The sequence below is a fragment of the Mesoplodon bidens genome (genome assembly GCF_964165515.1).
Source record: "Mesoplodon bidens genome assembly, chromosome: X".
NCBI classification, from domain to species: domain Eukaryota; kingdom Metazoa; phylum Chordata; class Mammalia; order Artiodactyla; family Ziphiidae; genus Mesoplodon; species Mesoplodon bidens.
Genome location: NC_138163.1, coordinates 24213358 through 24239275, shown reverse-complemented (window position 1 = coordinate 24239275; position 25918 = coordinate 24213358). Strand labels below are relative to the sequence as shown.

The window sequence follows — 25918 nt, the reverse complement described above, 5'->3', positions numbered from 1 at the left end:
GGACCTCTGGCGTGGACCAAATGTTGTACAGACATTTTGGACAGGACCAAATGTCTGCTAACCACCAGATTACACTGCTGGACTAACACTTGTGAGAGGATGGGGGAAGGAAGGAGGAATGGGTATGAAGAGCCTCAGACATCAGTATAGCTTGTAGAAAATCTTAACCAGCCCAGAAGGGAAGGCTGGCGCCATGATTTCCCATAAAGGAGGTCCACGTTGGGCAGAACTGGCCAGGCCCTAACATCCCCCATCATTCTCCATCACTGGCTGGGGGCAGCCTGGGGAAGAGCACAGCCTGGGCTCCAATGCTGCCCCAGATCCCAAAGGTACTGGGGCTGGAGGTGCTCAGATCACTGCAGCCCTTGTAGGATCAGCCACTGCTTCCCGGATGGACATCCCAGCAGCTCACCTCCGTGGCTGCCGGCGGACTACATATAGATTACAAACAGTGGGCCTGCAAGGCTGCCCGCGGCACAAATCTCAGGATTTGATGTTTTAAATGACGTATTGAAAAAGGATATTCCCAGTGGCTTTAATGCTCTGTGGGTGTATTAGAATTCAGAACAGAGCCAGCGAAGGCAAATTTTCCACTGACAAAATTCTACTGTAGTTAGCTGTAAGGAATATCCCTCTCTTCACTAAGATTTTAAGAGGATTAGGAATTATATTTCTATATTAAAAGCCTCAGGAGTAACTGAAATTATTTCATTTCAAATAGGATTTGAAACCTCAGACATATAGAAATGCTTATGATATTCCACGTAGAGGTCTTTTAGACCAGTTAACCAGAATGCGATCCAATCTGCTGAAAACACACAAGTTTATTGTTGGTCAAGATGAAGGTAAGTGAACAAAGAAGTACTTTTTGTTGATTAGGAAAATGTCAAGTCTGACTCTCATGAAGATGTTTATTGCATAACAAGTAAGTTATTTTGTAATACTTTAATATCTATAATGCCTCTTTTCCCTGAATCCCTTCAGCTACCCAGGCACAAATTTACTGTTCTTGGGTTTAAGGGGAAGTGTGCATTAATCGGTGCATATATTACACTACACGTTTTAGCTCTTGTAAGTCTCAAAACAACCCCATGAGATAGATGCTGTTTTTATGACCATTTTTATGGACATTGGAACTGAGAGTGAGCATTTTAGTAGTTTGCCCAGGTTTAGTGAGTTGGAAAGTGGCAGAACCTAGGTCTATCAGATTCCGGAAATTGCATGCCCCGACGCTATACCGCCCAGCCTACTGTGATGAATCCAAGTTCCTCATTTACAGGAAAAGAATGAACCTGATATTGTCTAGGATAATTGGTGACGGTGTGTAATTCCCCTTTACTCCATTTTGCTCGTTTTAAGCAGGGTCATTTGTCCATTAAAATGTGCAAATCTTAGCCTGACCAACCTCCTGAAATTATACATCATTTTGTTCTTGTTTTTGTTGTTTTGGCAGGGGGGGACTTTTCTAGGAAGAGAGCCTGTAGATCTAATCAAATTTTCCGAGAGGGTGAGGCCCACTAACCAAGATTCTCTGGATGATAAGAGAAAACCATGGAGCCTAGGCTCCTTTTTTTAAAATAAATTTATTTTTTAATTTAATTTTATTTTTGGCTGCGTTGGGTCTTCGTTGCTGCGTGCGGGCTTTCTCTAGTTGCGGTGAGCAGGGGCTACTCTTCGTTGCGGTGCGCAGGCTTCTCATTGCGGCGGCTTCTCTTGTTGCAGAGCACGGGCTCTAGAGTGCAGGCTTCAGTAGTTGTGGCGCGCAGGCTTAGCTGCTCCATGGCATGTGGGATCTTCCCGAACCAGGGCTTGAACCCATGTCCCCTGCATTGGCAGGTGGATTCTTAACCACTGCGCCACCAGGGAAGCCCTGAGCCTAGGCTCTTTAAAACACAAAATATGGGGTTTTGAGTTGGGATGGTGGTATAGGGAATGTCAGCCCATTCTCAAACCTGGTATGAAGAGTGAGGCAGTTGTTCTTGCCCTAGGGATTTGAGCTTATAGGCCGTAGTGATGGTAGACTGAGTGATAATGGGATGAAGAGAGATGATTTTAGATCCTAGGCTGCTAGATTCAAGATTTTAGACTATCGGTTGCCAAGATACACAATGCTAAATCAGACTATGATCATGTCCTCTCAAAAGGACCACACACTTCTGCTGTATAGTATCTGTTGCTTTTCCGGTGATTTTGCAGATTCCCTTCATAGTGTTCCAGTCGCACAAATGGGTAACTATCAGGAATATCTAAAGACACTGGCTTCTCCACTTCGAGAGATTGATCCAGATCAACCAAAAAGACTACATACTTTTGGCAATCCATTTAAACAAGATAAGAAGGTGGGATATCTATTTCTATGTCTGCCTAAATCGTGATATTCTTGCAATAATTCCTTTCTTCTTGGCAACATGTACGTAAATCAGAGGTTCTCCTTCTGTTTGTTTAAGAGATAAAATATGCCTCCAGGGCTCTTTGTGAATGGCAAGTGGGAGCCTCCTTATGCAAGGGTGTGTTGGTTAAAAAAAAGTGATAGTTGGCATTTATTGCGTACGTAGTAGGAGCTGATATTTTAAGTGATAACATTGAGCGCTCACAACTGCAGATGAGTACTACTATCTGCCCTATAATATGAAATCACAGCTCATAGTGGTCAAATGGTTCACCCCGAGTGACACACTGATAAGAGCCAGGATTTGAACCCCCGTCTTTCCAGCTCCAGAGTCTGTATTTGTTCCCACCTCCACACACTAATTCCTTTAATATTCAGATCACCATTTATTTCCTCTGTTTACATTATTCAGATCTCTAGTGCTGTATCTAGACAGTTATAAAGTATTCCTCTTGAAATATGAAGTACTAAGTGGTGTTGCCTTGTTGGCTTCTTCTACATGTGAGATGTGTGCCTGAGATATACATGTGAGATGTGTGTGTGTGCACGCATGTGTGTGTGTGTGTATCTCTGTGTGTATAAGTGAGAGATATACTGACTTGACCATATAAGCATGAAGACAAATGGAGATTATATCTGCATTCATGGAGGAGACCATTGTTATAAAGGTGCAGACCATGCAATAATGTCTTCTGTAACAAAAGTAGACTGAAAGGTATTCTGCTTCACCTGAATCTTCAATTAACTGGAGTTTTTCTTAATCTTTCTGTGTCTTGGTTTCCTCATTTGTAGCACTGGAGATAACTATGACACCTAACTAACAGAGCTCTGGAGTATTGAGTTAGTACCCGTACACCATTTAGAACATTACCTGACACGTGGTACATGCTCAGTGACTATGTTTTCCCCTTTATGTACTGTTTTGCTTTGGGAAATGCTTTGGAAAAGTCATTTATCATGATTTTATTCAAATAATGGGAGCGCACATTCTTGGGTTCTCATCCTTGGATGAGAACAGCTTTTAGTTAACCTTCTATACCGCTGGCTCTCATCTTTTATCTATTCCCAAGGGTGAAAAGCCCCCTCCCTCATTTCTGTCCAGCACCAAGGTGGACGTATTTGAATCTCTGTGAGATTGCTGTTGGGGGAATGACATTTTCCATCTACCTGCCCCTCACCATTTTCATGCAGCATTCTGTACAGTAACTATCAATATTTCTTAAGGACGCGTTTAAAGCACACAAAAGGGAATGATTTCCCTTACCAAGGGTTGATGCAAAATGGTTTGTATCTTCAGAAAGGTCACTGTGGGTTCATTCCCACTTTGGAACTCTCATCGAGTTGCTCATTCCCCAAGCTTTCTGGTTAATCATGATTGTGTTATGTTTGACCTTACAACAAGTTTCCTCCTTGTTCCACTTAAACTAGATTGAAATTGAGTAGCGTTTTCTGAGAACAGTCTCTGTGGGGTATGGCAAATCTTTGGCCCATGATTAAGATCTATATTGCTGATGTAGCGTATGATTGTATATGCATGTGAAGAGTTCTTGCAGTGTTGTCTTTAATGGAATATGTTCATTGATGTTTTCTAGGGAATGATGATTGATGAAGCAGATGAGTTTGTAACAGGGCCACAAAACAAAGTGAAACGTCCTGGAGAACCCAGCAGTCCTCTGACATCTAAGAGAAGGCGGAGTATGTCCCTGCTGTTGAGGAAACCACAAACACCACCTACTGTAACTAACCACGTGGGCGGAAAGGGACCACCCTCAGCCTCGTGGTTCCCATCTTATCCAAACCTCATAAAACCCACCCTTGTACATACAGGTATAGAGTAGTGGTTGTGATTTCCTTATGGCCCCTAGAGGACTAAGACACTAAACAATTTTCTTTTCCTTTGTATTCATTTCTTTTGTATTCAGATTTTGTTCATTAAGTAAACCGTTATTAAACCATCTATGTGGTAGGTACAAAGGGCCCCATGGGGAGTGGAGACCGTGTTTCAAGGATCTCAATATATATGAGGGGAGGAAGATCCGTACTTACATAGTAATTAACACAAGTTGGAGAAATGGCAAGAGATACGCCTGTTTGCTTTGCCAGGGCAAGGCGGAAGGAAGTGCAGCCATTTGGAGTTGCTGAGTCAGTAGGAGCAAATGGGCTCAATAACGGATGGGTCTGCATGTGTGCTCTGTGTCCTCAATTCCTCTCTATGCTCCAACCCAGTGCAGTCTGACCCAGCCTCCTCCATTCCACTGGATGATGCCCAATATGAATCCCGCATCCCACTTTGTCACCATTCCTCTGATCTGTGCTGCCCTCATGACACCAAGCTACTCCAATAGCTTCTTATCTGATTTCCCTACTTCCCATCTTCTCCACATCTAAGTCACTTCCTGCCCTGCAGACAAAGTGATCACGCCAACACAGAAATGAGATCATGCCACTTCCATCCTGAAGACCCATCATCACCTTTCCCAGGCACTCAGAACACAATCTGAGCTCCCGACTCTGGTCTACCAGCTGTGCACGACCTGGCCCCGCCAACCTCTCCTAACACGTGGCCTGTCTTCTCCTCCTTGCTCTCTCTGCCTCTGTCTTTTGCTCTGTGCTCCCTGGCCAGTCCCCTCCCCGGGGCTCTGCACCTGCCCTTGCCGCAGCCTGGAGGTCTTCCTCTGCATGTGCACAGGCCGGCTCTCTCTCCTCCTCCAGGCTCTGCCCAAAGGACGCCTCCTCAGGAGGGACTTCCCGAACACGTGGTGCACTGGGGCTCCCCCTCCTGCTCTCTGTCCCATCCCTGCTTACTTCTTCCCTAACACGAATTCAAACTGTAATAATTTTGTTGGATCATTGTACACTTACTGCCTGGCCTCCCCATGAGCATGGAAGCTCCATAAGGGCGGGTATTGGTGGCATCTGTCCTGTTGGCTGCCGCTCCCCAGCTCCTGGCACGGCCCCCAGCACAGAGCAGGACGAGTCAATGGAGAAGAGGTGTCAGACCTGGAGTAAAAAGAAACTCACGCTTCCGAGAGAGAAAAGATGGATGAGGAGGATCATATACTGACAGGGATTTGGGGTGGGGTGATGGAGGCCATACAGAACCTTCAGATCTAATGGCCACCCCCTGTGTTTCCTCAGAACTTTTGAGGGAGAGAGGCGGGAGTTTGGCGGGGGGGCCATATAATCTGATGTCAAGCTCGGTAGAGCATGGCATTTCATAGGTAAAGGACAGAAATCATGACACCAAGTGAGACGTGCTGCTTTTCAGCTTGTAAGGCACAAGCTGCAGCTAAACCCTCAGCACCAGGGACCTGAGCCTCTTTATTAGTTGTACTGTCTTACTTGGTTTCCATGTGTATTCATGGTGCCACGAAGAGAAGAAAGTGCGTCTGTCGTATTACCTTCCTGAGCTCAATTTGAGGGGTCTCAGGCTCCATCTGGTACATCCTCTTGCTTTATGAAACAATTTCCTCAAAACTGAGGAGCACTGAGATGTCCCTGTGGGGTTGCCATAATGCACCTATGTCACAGCTCCACTTGTTAATTTGGTTTCCAGATGTTACTGCCACTCACGATGCTGATGAGGTGAAGACGGAATATGGTCCAATCCCACCCGATGGCTTCTTGTCAAAGTCTGCTGCCCCAGAGCTTGTGAATGTGGCAGGAGATAGTATCCTGCCCGACCAAGTGGATTCTCTGTCTGATGATTTCACTAGTCTCAGGAAAGATGACCTGATGCACAATCCTGGTAGTAATGCACTCGTAGGAGGAACCAAGATCTGCAATGTCTCTGTAGATGATCGAAAAGTCTCGGCAACATCTGCTTTGGAAACTGGGCCAAATACATCGCAAATAACTCCTGCTATGGCACAAGGAATCAATGCTGATATAAAACACCAGTTAATGAAGGAAGTTCGAAAATTTGGGCGAAGTAAGTAGTGAAAGAACATCTGTTAATAATATAATGGCGGTCCCTTTCCTGTTAGGATTCAGAATAGATTCAAGGTATCTCTTGAGGTGCATTTTTGGGAAGTATTGGGTTTTCACATAATTTAAAATGATTCCTCCTGCCTTACCTAAAAAAAGACCCAAATACACCTTTCTCTTTTTCCCCTTACTTGCTGTAATAGTTTCCTTTTGCTGCTGTAACCAGTTATCGCAAACTTCGTGGCTCAAAACTGTATTATCTTAGAGTTGTGGAAGTCAGGTCTGAAATTATTTTCATTGGGCTAGCATGAAGGTGCTGGCAGGCCAGGGTTCCTTCTGCAGGCTCTAGGGAGAATCTGTTTCCTTGCCTCTTCCAGCTTCTACAGGCTGCCTGTGTTCCTTCGCTCGTGGGCCCTTCCTCCATCTTCAAGCCAGCAACTTAGCCCCTTCTCTCCTCTCTAACCTCTGCTCCCACCCTTACATCTTTTCTTTCTGACCAGCTCTACTGCCTCCCTTTTATAAAGTTATTTGTGGTTACGTTGGGCAACATGTATAAAGATGGATAATCTCCCCATCTCAAGAGCCATAACTTAATCACATCTGCAAAGTAAAGTCTCTTTTGCCATATAAGGTAACATGTTCACAGGTTCTCAGAATTAGGACATGGACAATTTGGGGGACCATTATTCAGCAGATCACATTTAATTATTGTTTAGAGTTTCCCTAGCAGATATGTTCAGATGTCTTGATTTGAGTGTTTCAAATAAAACTATACCTAACTTTCCACACTCAAGGAATGATTACTGATGATGTGTAAAGATTGAATTTTATGTTTCATCCATATTTTTCAAAATACTAATTTTTTTAATATCTTCAGAGTATGAAAGAATTTTCATTTTGCTTGAAGGAGTGCAAGGACCTCTTGCAGTGAGGAAACAATTTATTGAATTTACCATCAAGGAAGCTGCAAGGTGAGTGTAAAGAGGAACTCTTCATTCTGTTTTTTTTTTTTTAAGCAGGAGGGCCCAACGCAAGACAGGCAGAGGGATTGGTGTTGCCTTGCTTTTTTTTTCTTTTCTTAAAATTAATTATTTAATTAATTTTTGGCTGCGTTGGGTCTTCGTTGCTGTGCACGGGCTTTCTCAACTTGCAGCGAGCGGTCTACTCTTTGTTGCTTCTCATTGTAGTGGCTTCTCTCGTTGCGGAGCACGGGCTCTAGGCACGTGGGCTTCAGTAGTTGTGGCATGCGGACTCAGTAGTTGTGGCTCACGGGCTTAGTTGCTCCGCAGCATGGGGGATCTTCCCAGACCAGGGCTCGAACCCATGTCCCCTGCATTGGCAGGCGGATTCTTAACCACTGTGCCACCAGGGAAGTCCTGCCTTGCTTTCCTAAGCCCTGGCCCTCAGTCATAGTTACGGCTGTCTGCAGAGGCGTCTAGATTAATACTACCTGAGGCCAACTCATTCATCCAGGTCTGTGGAGCCTTCTGCACTCCTCACAGTCTGAGGTGGGCTTCGCCTCTCAGCTGGTAATCTCGGTGTTAGCTAAGCCCTATGTTTACACGGACATATATTATCTATTTCCCATGTGAATTGCCAGTCCCACTTTGTACCCTGCACGGTGCCTCGTGCTTCATAAATGCTTTAAGGACCTTTTGATTAATAAAATTTCTTTTTCTTTTTTAGGTTCAAAAGACGAGTCTTAATTCAGTACCTTGAGAAGGTACTAGAAAAAATAGAATCCCATCACCTTCTCAAGAACGTTAATCACATCAACAGGAGATTATGATGTTAACGCAAAGACCAAGGAGGAAAAATGAATAAGTGTTCTGTGCTGTAGGATAGAATGAGATATTGTTTAAAAACCTACGATGTTTTAGTCAAGGGAACTGCCTTCCAGAGGCTAAGAAAAAGAAGTGGAGCTTTTTGTTTTCAGATTCTCTGGTGGGAAAAGCTGGCTTTTGCCCTATGAGTTTTCTTTGAAAGTATTAGTTGGTTGTTTTGTTGTTACTTTTCCCAATTGAGGAAGGTGATGTTATTAAGCCAGCAGGTTAAAATCAGTCAACCCTGTCGCCCCTACCACATGTGATAAGGGTTCACTCTTGAACTTGGCCGTCCTGGGCATTTCCAGAGTGACTAGGGGCCACGTGCAGGTGGGGCACTACTTGGTGCTCTTACTATGTCCTTTAGAAAGAATAGGTGTTCAGAGGCCAACTGGTAATCTTGTGTGTGCTGAACAAAGTTTTCAACCATTCCTAGTTGTGCCTTTAAAACCATGCAATATTCAGGACAGTTTGGATCAAAGAGTAAGTAAGCTGCTATTTGGGTAACTTATTTCTCCGTGGGAGGGTCAGGGGGAGTCACCAAACAATCTACCTCCAACTCTGTTCTATTTTGTTTAGAGACATTACAAAGTGCACCTGAGGCTGCCTCAACCCCTGACATTTGTTCTGGCATGTGACGACAGAACGTCTTCAGGTGGACTTGTGCATTCTGTGCTTCAGAATCACTAAAAGGAAAAATAATGGATATATTTCCTTTAATGTTTATACAAAGGTTTATATGGAGCAGTATTGTTATCTTTGTATTAATTTGCAAAATTTAAGTGTACAAAGAGATTTTGACTTGCATATATAAAATAAATCATTTTATTGATTTTTCACAAGGTTCCTGATGCTAGAGAATTTTCTAGCTTTCTGTTTCTTCTGATTTGTTATTCCTTTCAGAAAAAAAGTGCACACTGTTGTTGTTTTTAATAGATTTATTTTATTTCTTTACTTCTTTATTTTTTGGCTGCATTGGGTCCTCCGTTGCTGCACGCGGGCTTTCTGTAGTTGCCACGAACAGGGGCTACTCTTTGTTGCGGTGCACGGGCTTTCATTGCAGTGCCTTCTCTTGTTGTGGAGCACGGGCTTTAGGCATGCGGGCTTCAGTAGTTGTGGCTTAGGGGCTCTAGAGTGCAGGCTTAGTAGTTGTGGCACATGGGCTTAGTTACTCTGTGGCATGTGGGATCTTTCTGGGCCAGGGCTCGAATCCATGTCCCCTGCCTTGGCAGGTGGCTTCCCAACCACTGCGCCACCAGGGAAGCCGCCACACTGTTAAATTAAGATGTTAGCAGAAGGATGTAAACTTCAAAACGTCACTCACGGAACTGAGTGATATTGGTGAACATGGTGGTGTAGGGCACTCTGAGTAGGGTACTCCAGAAACACTGGAAACACTGGGAAAACAATGATCGGAATCAAGTTTATTGGAACTCTGGAAGATCATCAGCAGTTTACAGCAACCATGCGAATGTTAAGTCTGAAGAAGAGCCATGAAATGTGACAGGAGAATTTGCTGGCATTTTAAGTTATTCTTGCCCCAGCCCTTCCCTAGTAGAGCAGTGGTCTTGAAGATGTCAGCCTGCATCCCAAGTGAGGGTTCCTGGCTCAGGAGGGAGGAGAGTAGACCTTACTCCCAAGGAATTGTGTTTGTTTAAAGCTGTCTAGAAGGCTTCCTGAATGACTGACGCAAGGGGATTTTTTGCTTTTCTGTTGTCTTAACTCTAAGCTCTTTTAGAGTGGAGAAACAGCTATGTGAAGGATATTCCTCAGAAACATTGAAAGGCAAGTGAGTAAGCTGCTGATGCTTACGGCAAACAACAGACATGCCTGAATCCTGGAAAGAAAAACTGAGGAGTGAGATACTTTGGAGAAGAAGGGCTTTGAAATGCTCCCATGTATATGTGTGTATGTAGAAAGCCATGTGCATGCCCAGGGCAGGACTCAGTCAGAAAAGACCAGAGAAGACCATAAGATTTCACCTCTGGCTAACCTTTAGGGTCGGGAAAATAAATGACAAGAACAACTAGTTAGAAGATCAGTAAGGAGGGACTTCCCTGGTGGTGCAGTGGTTAAGAATCCGCCTGCCAATGCAAGGACATGGGTCCAAGCCCTGGTCCGGGATGATCCCACATGCTGAGGAGCAACTAAGCCCATGTGCCACAGCTACTGAACCTGTGCTCTAGAGCCCACGAGCCACAATTATGGAGCCCACGTGCCACAACTACTGAAGCCCGTGCGCCTAGAGCCCATGCTCCGCAACAAGAGAAGCCACCACAAGAGACGCCCACTCACCGCAACGAAGAGTAGGCCCCACTCACCACAAGTAGAGAAAGCCCACGCGCAGCCAAAAATAAATCAATAAATAAAATTATATTTAATAAAAAAGGAGATCAGTAAGGAAATAGAGGACTTGAACAGCACTATAAACCAATTAGGTCTAATAGACACCTATACAACACCCCACACCACAACAGCAAAGTACATATTCTTCTCAGGTACTCATGGAATATTCTCCAGGGTTGACCATATATTAAGCCTCAAAACAAGTCTCAATAAATTTTATAACATTGAAATCATACAACAAATCTTCTTTGCCATAACGGAGTCAAACCAGAAATCAGTAACAGAAGTCGGACCCTCACCTCATACCATATACCAAAATTAATTAAAATGAATCAGTACCTACCTATAAGAGTTAAAACCATAAAATTCTAAGAAGGAAACTTTGGAGTAGTAGTTTATGACCTTGGATTTGGCAATGGTTTCTTAAATAAGACACCAAACACACAAGCAACAAAAGAAAAATATAATTTGACTTCATTAAAATTCAAAGCTCTTGTGCGTCAAAGGACTCAATCAAGAGAGTGTGACAGGGCAGCCCATAGGATAGGGGGAAATATTTGCAAAGCACATATCTGATAAGGGTCTAGTGTCCATTATATAAATAGAATTATTTCAACTCAACAACATAAAGATAATCTAAGGAAGAAATAGGCAAAGAACTTGAAAAGACATATCTCCAAAGAACATATACACATGGCCAACAAGCACATGAAAAGAAGCTCAGCATCATTCATCATCGGGGAAATGCCAATCAAAAGCACAATGAGATACCATTTCACACCTACTAGGATGGTAATAATCAAAAAGAGAAAGAACAGGTGCAGAGGATGCAGAGAAATTGGAATGGAGTACTGATACATGGTACAGCATGGATGAACTTTGAAAGCAGTATGCTGTGAAAGAAGCCAGAGGAAACAGCGCACATATTGTATGATTCCATTTATATGAAGTATCAAGAACTGGCAAATCCATAGAGATTGAAAGTAGATAACTGGTTGTGAGGGGCTGGGGAAGGGGGAAATGGGAATGACTGCTGATGGCGTTTCCTTTTAGGATAGTAGAACACTTTTAGAACCAGATAGTTCTGTGATGGCTGCACAACGTTGTGTGAAGGTACTTTATGCCATTGAGCTGTACATTTTAAAATGGTAAATTTTATGGAATTCCCTGGCAGTCCAGTGGTTAGGATTCCGCGCTTCCACTGCCAGGGTCCTGGGTTCAATCCCTGGTCAGGGAACTATGATCCCACAAGCCACGTGGCATGGCCAGAAAAATAAAATGGTGAATTTATGTACAATTTACAGCAACAAAATGCTCCAGAGCAGCCCAGCTGCCATCTGACACCACTTGATGCCATATGGAGCAGAATGATTGCCAATCTCAGCCATGCTCAAATTCCTGACATACAAAATTATAAGATGTAATAGTGGGGTTTTTTTTGTTTGTTTTTTTTAAATCACTGACTTCTGGTTTCTGGTTCCTCATGTAAAGAGCTTGGAAGCCACCACTCTGTCCCAACAAGTAGAAGACTGAACAGACTGGATCTGTAAGAGTGGGAGGACATCGGGCAAACCTCCAATATTGGTGAGACAGACAGGCAAATAACAGGGAGTCATGGCTTACTGGAGCAGAGATTCATGACTGAAAACCACTGTGAGAACCAGTGCCGGGGTAGGAAAACCTGAAGTATAACTGACAAATTGCTAGGTGCTCAGTGTGGACAAGTCTGAGAATTAAAAACTCCAACTTTTGGTTGTCAGGATGTCAGTTCTTCCCAACTTGATCTATAGATTCACTGCAATCCCCATCCATATCCCAGCAAGTCCTCTTGTGGATATAGATAAACTGATTCTAACGTTTATATGGTGAAGCAAACAATATTGAAGGGAAAGAACAAAGTTGGAGGACTGATGCTACCTGAGTTCGAGGCTTGCTGTAAAGCTACAGTGCAACCTAAATGTCCATTGACAGAGGAATGGATAAAGAAGATGTGGTACATGTATACAATGGGATATTACTCAGCCATAAAATGAATGAAATAATGCCATTTGCAGCAACATGGATGTACTTAGATATTGTCACACTGAGTGAAGTAAGTCAGACAAAGACAAATATCATATGATACTGTTTATATGTGGAATCTAAAATAAGGTACAAATGAACCTATTTACAGAACAGAAATAGAGTCACAGATGTAGAAAACAAACTTATGGTTACCAGGGGAAAAGGGGGGGGGAGGGATAAATTGGGAGATTGGGATTGACATACACACACGACTATATATAAAATAGGTAAGTAATAAGGACCTACTGTATAGCACAGGGAGCTCTACTCAATACTCTGTAATGACGTATATGGGAATAGAATCTAAACAAGAGTGGATATATGCATATGTATAACTGATTCACTTTGCTGTACAGCAGAAACTAACACAACATTGTAAATCAACTATACTCCAATAAAAATTAATCAAAAGAATAAATAAAGCTACAGAGGTGCACGACGAGAGGGGATTCAGAGCACCGCTTAAAGGAGCTCCAGAGACGGGCGCGAGCCGCGGCTATCAGCGCGGAGCCCAGAGACGGGTGTGGGACGCTACGGCTGCTGCTGCCGCCACCAAGAAGCCTGTGTGCGAGCACAGGTCACTATCCACACCTCCCCTCCCGGGAGCCTGTGCAGCCCGCCACTGCCAGGGTCCCGGGATCCAGGGACAGCTTCCCCCGGAGAATGCACGGCGCGCCTCAGGCTGGTGCAATGTCACGCCGGCCTCTACCGCTGCAGGCTCGCCCCACATCCGTACCCCACCCTCCCCCCAGCCTGAGTGAGCCAGAGCCCCCAAAGCAGCGGCTCCTTTAACCCCGTCCTGTCTGAGAGAAGAACAGACACCCTCAGGCGACCTACACGCAGAGGTGGGGCCAAATCCAAAGCTGAAACACAGGAGCTGTGCGAACAAAGAAGAGAAAGGGAAATCTCTCCCAGCAGCCTCAGGAGCAGCGGATTAAAGCTCCACAATCAACTTGATGTACCTGCATCGGTGGAATACCTGAATAGACAACGTATCATCCCAAATTGAGGAGCCGTGTGGATGAAAGGCTCTTGGTGCTGCAGCCAGGAGTCAGTGCTGTGCCTCTGAGGTGGGAGAGCCAACTTCAGGACACTGGTCCACAAGAGACCTCCCAGCTCCACATAATATCAAATGGCAAAAATCTCCCAGAGATCTCCATCTCAACACCAACACCCAGCTTCACTCAACAACCAGCAAGCTACAGTGCTGGACACCCTATGCCAGACAACTACCAAGACAGGAACACAGCCCCATCCATTAGCAGAGAGGCTGCCTAAAATCATAATAAGGCCACAGACACCCCAAAACACACCACGAGATGACCTGCCCACCAGAAACATAAGATCCAGCCTCATCCACCAGAACACAGGCACTAGTCCCCTCCACCAGGAAGTCTACACAACCCACTGAACCAACCTTAGCCACTGGGGGCAGACACCAAAAACAACGGGAACTATGAACCTGCAGCCTGCAAAAAGGAGACCCCAAACACAGTAACATAAGCAAAATGAGAAGACAGAAAAACACACAGCAGGAGAAGGAGCAAGGTAGACCTAACAAATGAAGAGGAAATAGACAGTCAACCTGAAAAAGAATTCACAGTAATGATAGTAAAGTTGATCCAAAATCTTGGAAATAGAATGGAGAAAATAGAAGAAACGTTTAACAAGGACCTTGAAGAACTAAAGAGCAAACAAACAATGATGAACAACACAATAAATGAAATAAAACATTCTGTAGAAGGGATCAATAGCAGAATAACTGAGGCAGAAGAACGGATAAGTGACCTGGAAGATGAAATAGTGGAAATAACTACCGGAGAGCAGAATAAAGAAAAAAGAATGAAAAGAATTGAGGACAGTCTCAGAGACCTCTGGGACATTAAATGCACCAACTTTAAAAAAAATAAATTTATTATTTATTTGTTTATTTTTGTCTGAGTTGGGTCTTCGTTGCCGTGCGTGGGCTTTCTCTGGTTGCAGCAACTGGGGTCTACTCTTCATTGCGGTGCGCGGGCTTCTCATTGTGGTGGCTTCTCTTGCTGTGGAGCACAGACTCTAGGCGCATGGGCTTCAGTAGTTGTGGCACGTGGGCTCAGTAGTTGTGGCTTGCGGGCTCTAGAGAGCAGGCTCAGTAGTTGTGGTGCACAGGCTTAGTTGCTCTGTGGCATGTGGGATCTTCCCGGACCAGGGCTTGAACCCATGTCCTCTGCATTGACAGGCGGATTCTTAACTGCCACACCACCAGGGAAGCCCCTAAATGCACCAACATTTGAATTATAGGGGTCCCAGAAGAAGAAGAGAAAAAAAAAGACTGAGAAAATATTTGAAGAGATTATAGTTGAAAACTTCCCTAATATGGGAAAGGAAATAGTCAATCAAGTCCAGGAAATGTAGAGAGTCCCATACAGGACAAATTCAAGGAGAAACACACCAAGACACATGTTAATCAAACTATCAAAAATTAAACACAAAGAAAACATATTAAAAGCAGCAAGGGAATACAGCAAATAATATACAAGGGAATCCCCATAAGGTTAATAGCTGATCTTTCAGCAGAAACTCTGCAAGCCAGAAGGGAGTGGCAGGACATATTTAAAGTGATGAAAGGGAAAAACCTGCAACCAAGATTACTCTACCCAGCAAGGATCTCGTTCAGATTCGACGGATAAATTAAAACCTTTACAGACAAGCAAAAGCTAAAAGAATTCAGCACCACCAAACCAGCTTTACAACAAATGCTAAAGGGACTTCTCTAGGCAGGAAACACAAGAGAAGGAAAAGACCATACTTAATCTCTAAATAGAGGCAATAACAAAATCATGATTCTGTCTAACCTGATGCATCTCTCCCACAACCAAGAAAACACTAACCTTTCTCTGAAAGAAGGCACAAAGTCCTATCATAAGTCTTGTTCATTCTTCTACCTGATTCACACCCCAGTTTAATATCCTGTATCTTAAATACTGAAAAATAAAATTAACTAATAATACATCTTGTGTTAGAAGATAAGGAGATGAGAGGCTGTCAAAGTCAAAATTATTTGGTTAATATATATGTGAATCAATTCATACAAAAACAAAGAAGTAATACTCATAATCATTACAGTCCTTGTTTATGCATGTGGTTATGTGGTTACTTCTACTACACATCCCACATTTTTTTACCCTCACAAGCCCTTTCCCTGGTGATTGTCCTTTTCCTGATGGGGTGACCCAGCGTTTCACTCCTGAGATTCATGGCCATTAGGAGTCCTGAACGAATTAGGATGGTGTAGTTTCCGTTGACTTTCATCAGTGGGCATGAGAGCACTGAGAGGTCTCCTACAGGAGCTGCTACAGTGTTGAATAGAAGGGGTGATGGCTGGCATCCTTGTCTTGTTTTTGATCTTACATGGAATACTTCCACTTTTTCATATAGGAATAACGTATGCTATAGATTTCTGGTGTGTAACCTTCTTAACATACTTTCAAATTTTTCTTTATGAATAGTTGTTGCATTTCATCCCATGTGTTGTCCGCCTTCATTGGGATAATTGTATTACTTTCCTCTTTTAATCTGTCAATAAAATGCGATGGTTCTATTGCCGGTAAACTCCAAATTCACCTTTTTGTCCTGCTTCCATGAAAATGTTCTGGGTCCCTTCCATTTTTTTCTTGTGGCAGTTGTTACTGAAGTTTACCACGAGAGGGAGCCAGAGACAGTGAAAAGCTAGAGTTTTGCTTCCTGGTCCTGGGTTGCTGGCACAGCTGGCTTCCGCTGGACACCAGGCTTCTCCAGCGCCAGCCTCTGCACCTCACGTGGCTTCTCCAGGGCCCGGCTGATGCAGGGCAGTGTGGCCAGCACCACTCCATAGCCAGCAGTTTCCTTTAGACCTCCCTGGGGCAGTAATATATCAGAGTGTTTCTGGTGAGACACCTCCCCATGTACAGCATTGCCAGTAACCTCAGGAAGATTTCCAGCAACTTCCAGAGGGCAGATTTCCAGAAAGTTCCACTGGTGTGGCTCTACTACAACTTTGTTGACATTCTGTGAGTTTCTGCCAGGCTCCTCCAGCCAGGTGAGAATTTCAACACTGGGAGAGGGGATCATTTTCCTTGGGTGGAAAAGTATCTCCTGTGTGGGTTAGTTGAGTACTTTATTTCAGCCCTGTAGTGAGGTGCTGTCTCCAGGGCACTCCTAGCTCAGCCATGTTCCGGGAGGGACTTTTCCTTGGGTGACCTATCTCAGCCCTGGGACAAGGGATTTTGCCTTGGGTGCTTCATCTCTAATTTCAGAGGGTGGCACCACAAAAATTCTCTGCCACACATTGAGTCAGAGCTGGGCCTCTCCAGCAAGATCTAGACTTCCGCCCTTGAGGGGGTGGTTCCTTGTATCCTCCCTCTAAGCGTGGTGAGGACTTTTGTTGGTCCTCCATCTCAGCCTGAGGGTGGTTACTCTTCCTGGGAGAGGGCTCTTACATGAATGCGCTATCCCAACCCCAGGGGTGGACGGTTGGTTCCTCGTGGTCTCTGTCTCAATCTCTGTGGGGTGGGGCTATTTCTGAGGTGCTCTTATCTCAGCCCTAGAAGGGAACTTTCCATAAGTGCTCTCTCTGTCAGTCCTGAGGGATGACATTTCTTGGGGGCTCGATCTCACCCTTGGGGAGGGATACTTGTCCGTGGATGCTTTATATCAGCTTTATGAAACAATTTCCTCAACACTGAGGAGCACTGGGCTGTCCCTGTGGGGTTGCCATAATGCTCCTACGTCACAGCTCCACTTGTTAATTTGGTTTCCAGATGTTACTGTCACTCACGATGTTGATGAGGTGAAGACGGAATATGGTCCAATCCCACCCGATGGCTTCTTGTTAAAGTCTGCTGCCCCAGAACTTGTGAACATGGCAGGAGATAGTATCCCGCCGAACAAAGTGGATTTAGTCATTTTGTGCTTTAAATCTATTAACATACTGATTAACACTTTATTAAATGGTACATGTCGATGGTGAAAGGTAGAATATTGAAAACGTAAATCTCCCCATCTGTAATCTATGGAGATGCAAATATGTCACTTTTGGGGCTGGGCAGGTGTAGGGAGGGCTTTTCAGTGTTGGTGGCAAATGAAACATGAAATCGAAGGGTATAATAGGTTAGCTGAGAGTTTCATCAAAGGCTAACCCAGGAATATGCCTCTGCATTATCTGAATACCGTTTTGACAAAAATATTTTCCCAAACCATTTGCATTTCCCAGAAAAGAGGAGCCCAGAATGGGCAAAAACATTTTCACTGAGCATTTACTCTCTACCAGGTACTGTTTTAAATGCTTTACGTGTATTAACTCAATCCTTCACCAAACCCTATGAGTTAGGTGTGATTATTATCTGCATTGTTAAAAATGAGGAAACTAAGGCACAGAAGATTAAGAAAAACTCCAATTAACTGAAGAGTTTTGGGGTAAAGTAGAATAACTTTCAATCTAGTTTTGTTACAGAAGAGATTGTTTTATGTTCTGTGCCTTTACATCAATGATCTCCTCCATGAGTGCAGATATAGTCCTCTTTGCACCTAGTACTTCATTTTTCTTTTCTCTCTCTCTCTTTTTTTTTTTTTTTTTGCCACATCGTGCAGCTTGCAGGATCTTAGTTCCCTGACCAGGATCAAGCCCAGGCCCCTGGCAGTGGAAGCGTGGAATCCTAGCCACTGTACTGCCAGGGAATTCCCTAGTACTTCATTTTTCAAGAGGAACACTCAGTTATTGTCTAGATAGAGCACATGTGGCTTGAATAATGGGATCAGGAAGTAGAGTGTAATCTGGATATTAAGTGAGTTACTGTGGGGTGGGAAAGAATATAGATCCTGGCTCTATCTCTTACCAGCTGTGTCACTCAGGGCAAGGCATTTGACCACTGTCAGCCTTGATTTCTTCTTATTAAAGGACAGATAGTAATACTCATCTACAGAACAGTTGTGAGCATTAAATGTTATAATTTAAACACCAGCTCCTAACACACTACTATATATAAAATAGGTAAACAACAAGGACCCACTGTGTAACACAGGGAACTATACTCAATATTGTGTAATAACTTATAATGGAAAAGAATCTGAAAAAGAATATATATATGTATAACTGAATCACTTTGCTGTACACTTGAAACTAGCACAACATTGTAAATTAGCTATATCTCAATTTTAAAAAAGAATAAAAAAACCCACCAGGTCCTAGTCCAATAAATAACAACTATTATTTCTGTTCAACCAACACATCTTGGATCAGGAGGCTCCCACTTTCTGTTTTCACAAGAATCTCTATGTCATATTTTACCTTTTAAATAAGTAGAAGTAAAGCTTAAGATTTATATTCATCCTTTGAAGAAGAAAATAATTATGCTAACAATATCAAAATTTGGACACAAATAGAAATAGTTGCCCTACCTTCTTATCTTTTTCAACAGATAGCTAAAAGTATAAACCCTTTTAGGTTGACCTGGATCAATCTCTTGAGGTGGGGAGGCCAATGTCTTCAGCTATTCCTCATAGTTAACTATTTGTGTGAGTAGAACACTCTGATGGGAAAGTGGAAAATCACTGGAAAAGAAATTAATACTATACAGCTCAAATGTACAATCCTCTAGGGAGGACATGACCATAGACTGTGTTAGCAACATATATCATGGCAACAAATAGAATTTGGAATCTCATATCTAGGATCTATATCATGTTATAAGAGCTAGAATCATCTCTCTTCATCTAAATCATTTCTCAGTCCACCATCACTACTGCCTAGCAACTCAAACCACTAGGTCTAGAACAACTCCCTTATGCCTCAAGCCAAGTTTGAGAATGGGCTGACCTCCCTTATAGCACCATCCCAACTAAAAGGCCATTCTTCTTCCTTATTTGGAAGAGCCTAGGCTCCATGGCACTCTCTCCTCAGAGAACCCTGGGTAGTGGGCATTGACCTCTTTGGATATTTTGATTAAATCTATGGACTTTCTTCCCAGAAACGTCACCTTACACGCAAAACTTGGAATATAATTTCAGGGTTGTGTCCAGCTCTGAAAGCTGGTCAATTTAATGGACAGATGATCCCACTTAAAATCAACAAAATGGAGTAAAGAGGCTTTACAAACTGACACCAATTATCCTGGATACTATCAGTTTCATTATTTCCATGTAAACAAGGAATTCTCTGCTGAACTCACAGCTGTAGGCACTGTAATATAGTATTTGAGTGTGCAGTATCTGAATCTTATGGACCTAGATTCTGCCATTTTTCAACTGGCTAAACCTGGGGAAACTACTTAGAGCCTTACTAGAAGTTTCTATTTCCATAAAATGGGCATAAAAGAGTATCTACCTCATGGGCTGTTTTAAGGATTACAAGAAATAAAGCATGAAGTAGGTAGAGTGTGTGCTGATTAAAACATGCCTCTCCTTAAGCTTGAGAAAAATAAACTTGGACCTGGGTGGATGTAGGGATACAGTGGAAATGGGTATTCAAAATATTGAAGTACTAAAAAATAACCTACTCATGCAATGAGCGCCTTCATGCAAAATCTTGTCTGTTTTTAGCAGATCAGCCCTCCTCCTAGTTAACTGGTCTAAATGACTACTACGTGCAGTGTCATAAACATTTCTATATGTCTGAGGTCTCGAATCCCGCTTTAATTGAAGCAAATAATTTTAGTTACCCTTGAAGTTTTAAATTTATATATTTAATAAAAGCAAGCAAAAGGAAGGAAATGATGCAGATTAGAGTGGAAAATCAATGAATTATAAAACAGAAAAATAGTGAGGAAAATCAATGAAATCAAAAGTTTGTTCACTGGGAAGATTAAAAAAAAATCAAGAGACTTTCAGCTTGACTGGCCAAGGAAAAAAGAAAGAAATGCTCAAATTATCAAAATCAGGAAGGAAAGTGGGAACATCAATATTGACCTTACAGAAATTAGGGGGATTATATTATGAACAACTTTATGTCAAAAAATTAGACAATTTAGATGAAATTTTAAAATTCCTGGAAGACACAAATTACTGAACTGGTTCAAGAAGAAATAAAAAAATATAAGTAGAACTATACTTAAGGAAAGGGATTAAATTAGAAGCTAAAAATCTTTCCACAAGTACAAGCCCAGATGAGATGGTTTTACATGTAAATTCTATCAAACATTTAAGAAAGAAATAATAGGAATCCTTAGCAATGTCTTCAAAAAAAGAAAGGAGGAAGGAACACTACCTCATTCTATGAGGCTAGTATTACCCTGATACCATATCTAGACAAAGACATCACAAGAAAAATAACACCATGAATATAGATGAAAAAATCTTCAACACAATATTGAAAAACCAAATCCAGCTACACATAAAAAGGATTATACACCAAGAACAAGCAGAATTTATGTCAGGGATGAAAGGTTGGATTAATATCTGAAAAGTAATTGATGTAATACATCATATTAACAAGAGAAAGGACAGGCAAAAAGCGTATGACTCTGTCAATAGATAGAGAAAAAGCATTTGACAAAATCAAAACATTTTCATGATAAGAATACCCAATAAACTTGGAGTAGATGGGTACTTCCTCAATGTGATAACAGGCATCTACAAAAACCCCAGACCTAACATTGCTATGAAATATGTAAGCTATGATATGAAAGACTGCATGCTTCCCCTCTCATTGGAAACAAGGCAAGGACGTCTGTTCTCAACACTTCTTTTCAATATTGTGCTAGAAGTTCTAGCAGGGAAAATTAGCCAAGAAATCATAATAAAATGCATCCAGTTTGGAAAGGAAGAATTGTTACTATCATGATTTGCATATAACATGATTTTGTACATAGAACATCCTAAGGAATCCACTAAAAATATATCCAAACTAATTTATAAATAAGCTCAGTAAAGTTGCAGGATACAAGTGAAATATACAAAAATCAATTATTTTTCTACACTAGCAATAACCAATCAGAAAATTTAGTTAAAACAATCTCATTTACAATGACATTTAAAAACATAAAACAGTTGTGAACAAATTTATTAAAAGAAATACAAAATGTGTACTCTGAAAACTACACAGTACAGGAAGAATTTAAACAAGGTATAAATAACTAGAAAGACTTCCCAAGTTCATGGATTGGAAAACTTGTTACTGTTAAGTTGGCAATACTCTCCTAATTGATCTACAGATGTAATAAAATCCCTATCAAAATCCTAGCTAGGTTTCTTTTTTTTTCAGAAATTGACAAAGTAACTCTGAAATTCATAAGAAAATGAATGAAACCCAAATAGCCAAAAAAACAAAAGAACACTGAAAAAGAACAAGGTAGGGAGACAAACATCTCCAGATTTCAAAACTTATTACAAAGCTAAAATAATCAAGACTGTGTAAAAAAAAAAAGTGTGGCACTGGCATAAGGACTGACATATAGGTCAAAGGAATAAAGCTAAGGGTCCAGAAATAGAACCTTAATTTAGGGTCAATTACATTTTGACAAGAGTGCTAAGCCTTTCAATGGGGGAAAGAATAGTCTTTTCAACAAATGTTGCTGGGAGAACTGGATGTCTACAAGCAAAAGAATAAAGTTGAACATGTTTCTCACACCAAATACAAAAATCAAGCCAAAGTGGACCCAATGTAAGCAAATAAAAAATGCAAACTACAAATAGGCTTAGTTATCAGAAAAGAAAAAAAATCCACAACAGCATTCATTCATGCTTCATTCATTGTCAAAATTTAAATTAAAAAATTAAAAATGAAGGCGAACGTAAGCATGAAGTACAAAGATAAAGCACAAAGTAACTTGTTAAATAGAAGTCCAAATATTATGTGTAATGATAATGAATGTAAATAGAGCACATTTGCCAGTTAAGATTGCCAGAATGGATTTTTAAAAAATTCTAGTTTTATACTCTTTAAAAAGGAAACATTTAAAAATTGAGGACACAGAATGACTGAATGTAAAGAAATTAATATTTCATAAAAGGCAAAAATTAATCAAAGGAAAGCTGAGGTAGTCATACTAAGAGCAGATAAAAAACACTTTAAAAATGCATAATTGAAGTATAAAAGCTCACTATAAAATAACCAACGTTTATTTCACCAGAAACGTTTAACAATTGTATTGTACACTTGAATGCACCTAATAAAGAGAAAAACAAATGCCGTAGGCTAACAAATATATATGGAATCTAAAAAAAAAAAAGGTTCTGAAGAACCTAGGGGCAGGAAAGTAATAAAGACGCAGATGTAGAGAATGGACTTGAGGATGCAGGGAGGGGGGAGGGTAAGCTGGGACGAAGTGAGAGAGTGGCATGGACATATATACACTACCAACTGTAAAATAGATAGCTAGTGGGAAGTAGCCCCACCCATAGCACAGGGAGATCAGCTCGGTGCTTTGTGACCACCTAGAGGGGTGGGATAGGGAGGGTGGGAGGGAGGGAGACACAAGAGAGAAGAGATATGGGGACATATGTATATGTATAACTGATTCACTTTGTTATAAAGCAGAAACTAACACACCATTGTAAAGCAATTATACTCCAATAAAGATTAAAAAAAATATATATATATATACATAAAAGAAGAGAATAAATAAAAGTACTGAGGGAAATTGAAAAATCCACCTTTATTGTGGAAGATTTTTAACATAATTCTCTAAATTATTGTTAGTTGAAACAGAAAAAATAATTAGTAAATGCATAAATATTAGCAATACAATTAACAAGCTTGATTTATGGCCATTTACAGGAGCCTGCATCCAACAATCAGAATATAAATTCTTCTCGCACATACACATAAAAATGATCTTCAGTCTCAACAATGTTAAAATACTTAATTTCATGAAGACCATACTCTCTAACCAAAATGAAATTAAATTAGAAGTCACTAGCAACAACAATAAAATGTATTCAGAGATTTTAAAACACTCTTTCAAATAAATACTTGGAAATGAATGATAAGAAAAAATGTTTTAGCTGCAGTGAAAGTGCACCCGGGAGAGAATTGTATAATCTTGCATTTGTATGTTAGAAAAGAAAAAGCCTGAAAATTAATTATCTGTGCCCAGCATTAGAAGTTAGAACAGTAGAATAAACCCAAAGAAAATAGAAAGAAGGAGCTAGTAAAAATAAACCAGAAATTAAATAGTAAAAGAGACTGCAAGAGGGAAAATCAACAAAACAAAAAGTTTGTCCTCTGAAAGCAACAAAAACATAGACAAACCTTTCGCGAAACTGATGGAGAGAGAATCCACAAATAAATAACATTACGAATATAAAAGGAGACATAACTATGGATCCAGCAAAGATTTTAAAAGGGGGTGGTAAATACTGTGAACAACTTTATATTAAAATTGAAAACTTATGTGAAATAGGCAAATTTACAGAAAAATTTAACTGCATATCTATTTGGAAATAATCACCTTTTAAATAAGTTCACTAGATAACCATACAGGAAACATGAACCTTGACCTTTACTTCATTGCAGACACAATAATTTATTTGAGATGGGTCAGAGATCTAGAAGAAAACTTGGGACATCATCTTCATGACTTTGGGGTAGGCATAGATCTGTTTTTTTAACAACTTTATTGGAGTAAAATTGCTTTACAATGGTGTGTTAGTTTCTGCTTTATAACAAAGTGAATCTGTTATACAAATACATATGTCCCCATATCTCTTCCCTCTTGCATCTCCCTCCCTCTCACCCTCCCTATCCCACCCCTCTAGGTGGTCACAAAGCACCGAGCTGATCTCCCTGTGCTATGGGTGGGGCTACTTCCCACTAGCTATCTATTTTACATTTGGTAGTGTATATATGTCCATGCCACTCTCTCACTTTGTCCCATCTTACCTTCCCCCTTCCCTGCGTCCTCAAGTCCATTCCCTACGTCTGCGTCTTTATTCCTGTCCTGCCGCTAGGTTCTTCAGAACCTTTTTTTTTAGATTCCATATATGTGTGTTAGCATATGGTATTTGTTTTTCTCTTTCTGATGTACTTCAGTCTGTGTGACAGATTCTAGATCCATCCACCTCACTAACTCAATTTCATTTCTTTTTATGGCTGAATAATATTCCACTGTATATATGTGCCACATCATCTTTATCCATTCATCTGTCGATGGACACTTAGGTTGCTTCCATGTCCTGGCTATTGTAAATAGAGCTGCAATGAACATTGTGGTACATGACCCTGGGCATAGGTTTTTGAACACGATACAAAAAAAATGATTGATTAGTCAGATTTAATTAAATTAAGAACTTCTTTTCATCAAAAGACACTATTAAGAGACTGAAAATGTAAAGCAATTATACTCCAATAAAGATGTTTTTTTAAAAAGTAAATCAGAGACTCATAGAAGATATTCGTAGTATATACATCCAGCAAAGGAGTTGAACTCAGAACTCCTACAAATTGGTAAGAAAAAGACAATCCAAATATGGGCAAAATTCCTTAAAAGGTACTTCATAAGGACATATCCAAATGGCTACTAAACATAAATAGATGCTCCAACTCATTAATCATCAACTCATTAAAGCCATAATGAGATACCATTAAACACCCACCAGAATGGCTACAATTAAAGACAGACTACACCATATATTTGTGAGGATATGATGCAAGTGAACTCTTGTGCATTGCTGGAACCATTTTGATACGCTGGCTCCCCACTATTTCAGTTGGCACTTTATGGCAATCATCCATCATGACAGTTTTACAAATTGTGATGTCACTTCATGCCATGGATTACTTTCATCCCGTTTCCCATTAGCAAGAAGCAGAGCACTGTACTCAAGCCCAAAGGCACAATCAAATAAGTTCCCAAATCTCATCCTAAGGGTCTACCTTAGGGACCATGCACGGCACCAATTCTGTTTCAGACTGTGTTGAGTCAAGAGACAGAAGCCAGATAGTAATTTGAACAGTGAACCCTTAATATAAAGAATTATTGACTATATGGGGAATAGAGTATCAAGAGATTGTCTAGTAAGAAGTCAAGAGAGCTCTAAATATAGAAAGAGCAGATATAAGGAGCTGTCACTATCTCCAAAGCTGAACTAGAGCACCTGCAGTGGACTGAATGTGCCCACCCCTCAGAATTCATATACTGAAACCCTAATATCAGTGTGATGGTATTTGGAGGCGGGGTCTTTAGGAGGTAATAGGTCATGAGGGCTCCACCCTCATGGGAATGGGATTAGTGCCATCATAAGAAGAGGCCAAAGAGCTAACTGGCTCTCTTTCCACGATGGAGGATAAAAGGAGAAGTCATACCTGGGAGAGAGCTCTCACCAGAACCTGTCCATGCTGGCACCCTGATCTCAAACTTCCAGCTTTCAGACTGTACAAAATAAATTTCTGTTGTTGAAAAACAACCCAGTCTAT

General features: G+C 41.3%; 1 protein-coding gene across 7 annotated transcripts in view; it reads left to right on the top strand.

Annotated features, from left to right (window-relative positions):
- Positions 1-8981, top strand: part of LOC308608751 (integrator complex subunit 6-like) — a 50297-nt gene extending 41316 nt beyond the window's left edge. For 6 of the 7 annotated variants that reach the window (XM_081222049.1, XM_081222051.1, XM_081222050.1 and 3 more), the window contains 6 exons: positions 722-845; positions 2197-2339; positions 3982-4216; positions 5946-6320; positions 7194-7287; positions 8003-8981. In XM_081222049.1, the coding sequence (XP_081078175.1) occupies positions 722-845; positions 2197-2339; positions 3982-4216; positions 5946-6320; positions 7194-7287; positions 8003-8105 (1074 nt within the window). In that variant the 3' untranslated portion in view covers positions 8106-8981. The remainder of the gene's footprint in view (positions 1-721; positions 846-2196; positions 2340-3981; positions 4217-5945; positions 6321-7193; positions 7288-8002) is intronic. The other variant, XM_081222053.1, reaches the window with a different exon arrangement.
- Positions 8982-25918: the final 16937 nt, after the last annotated feature.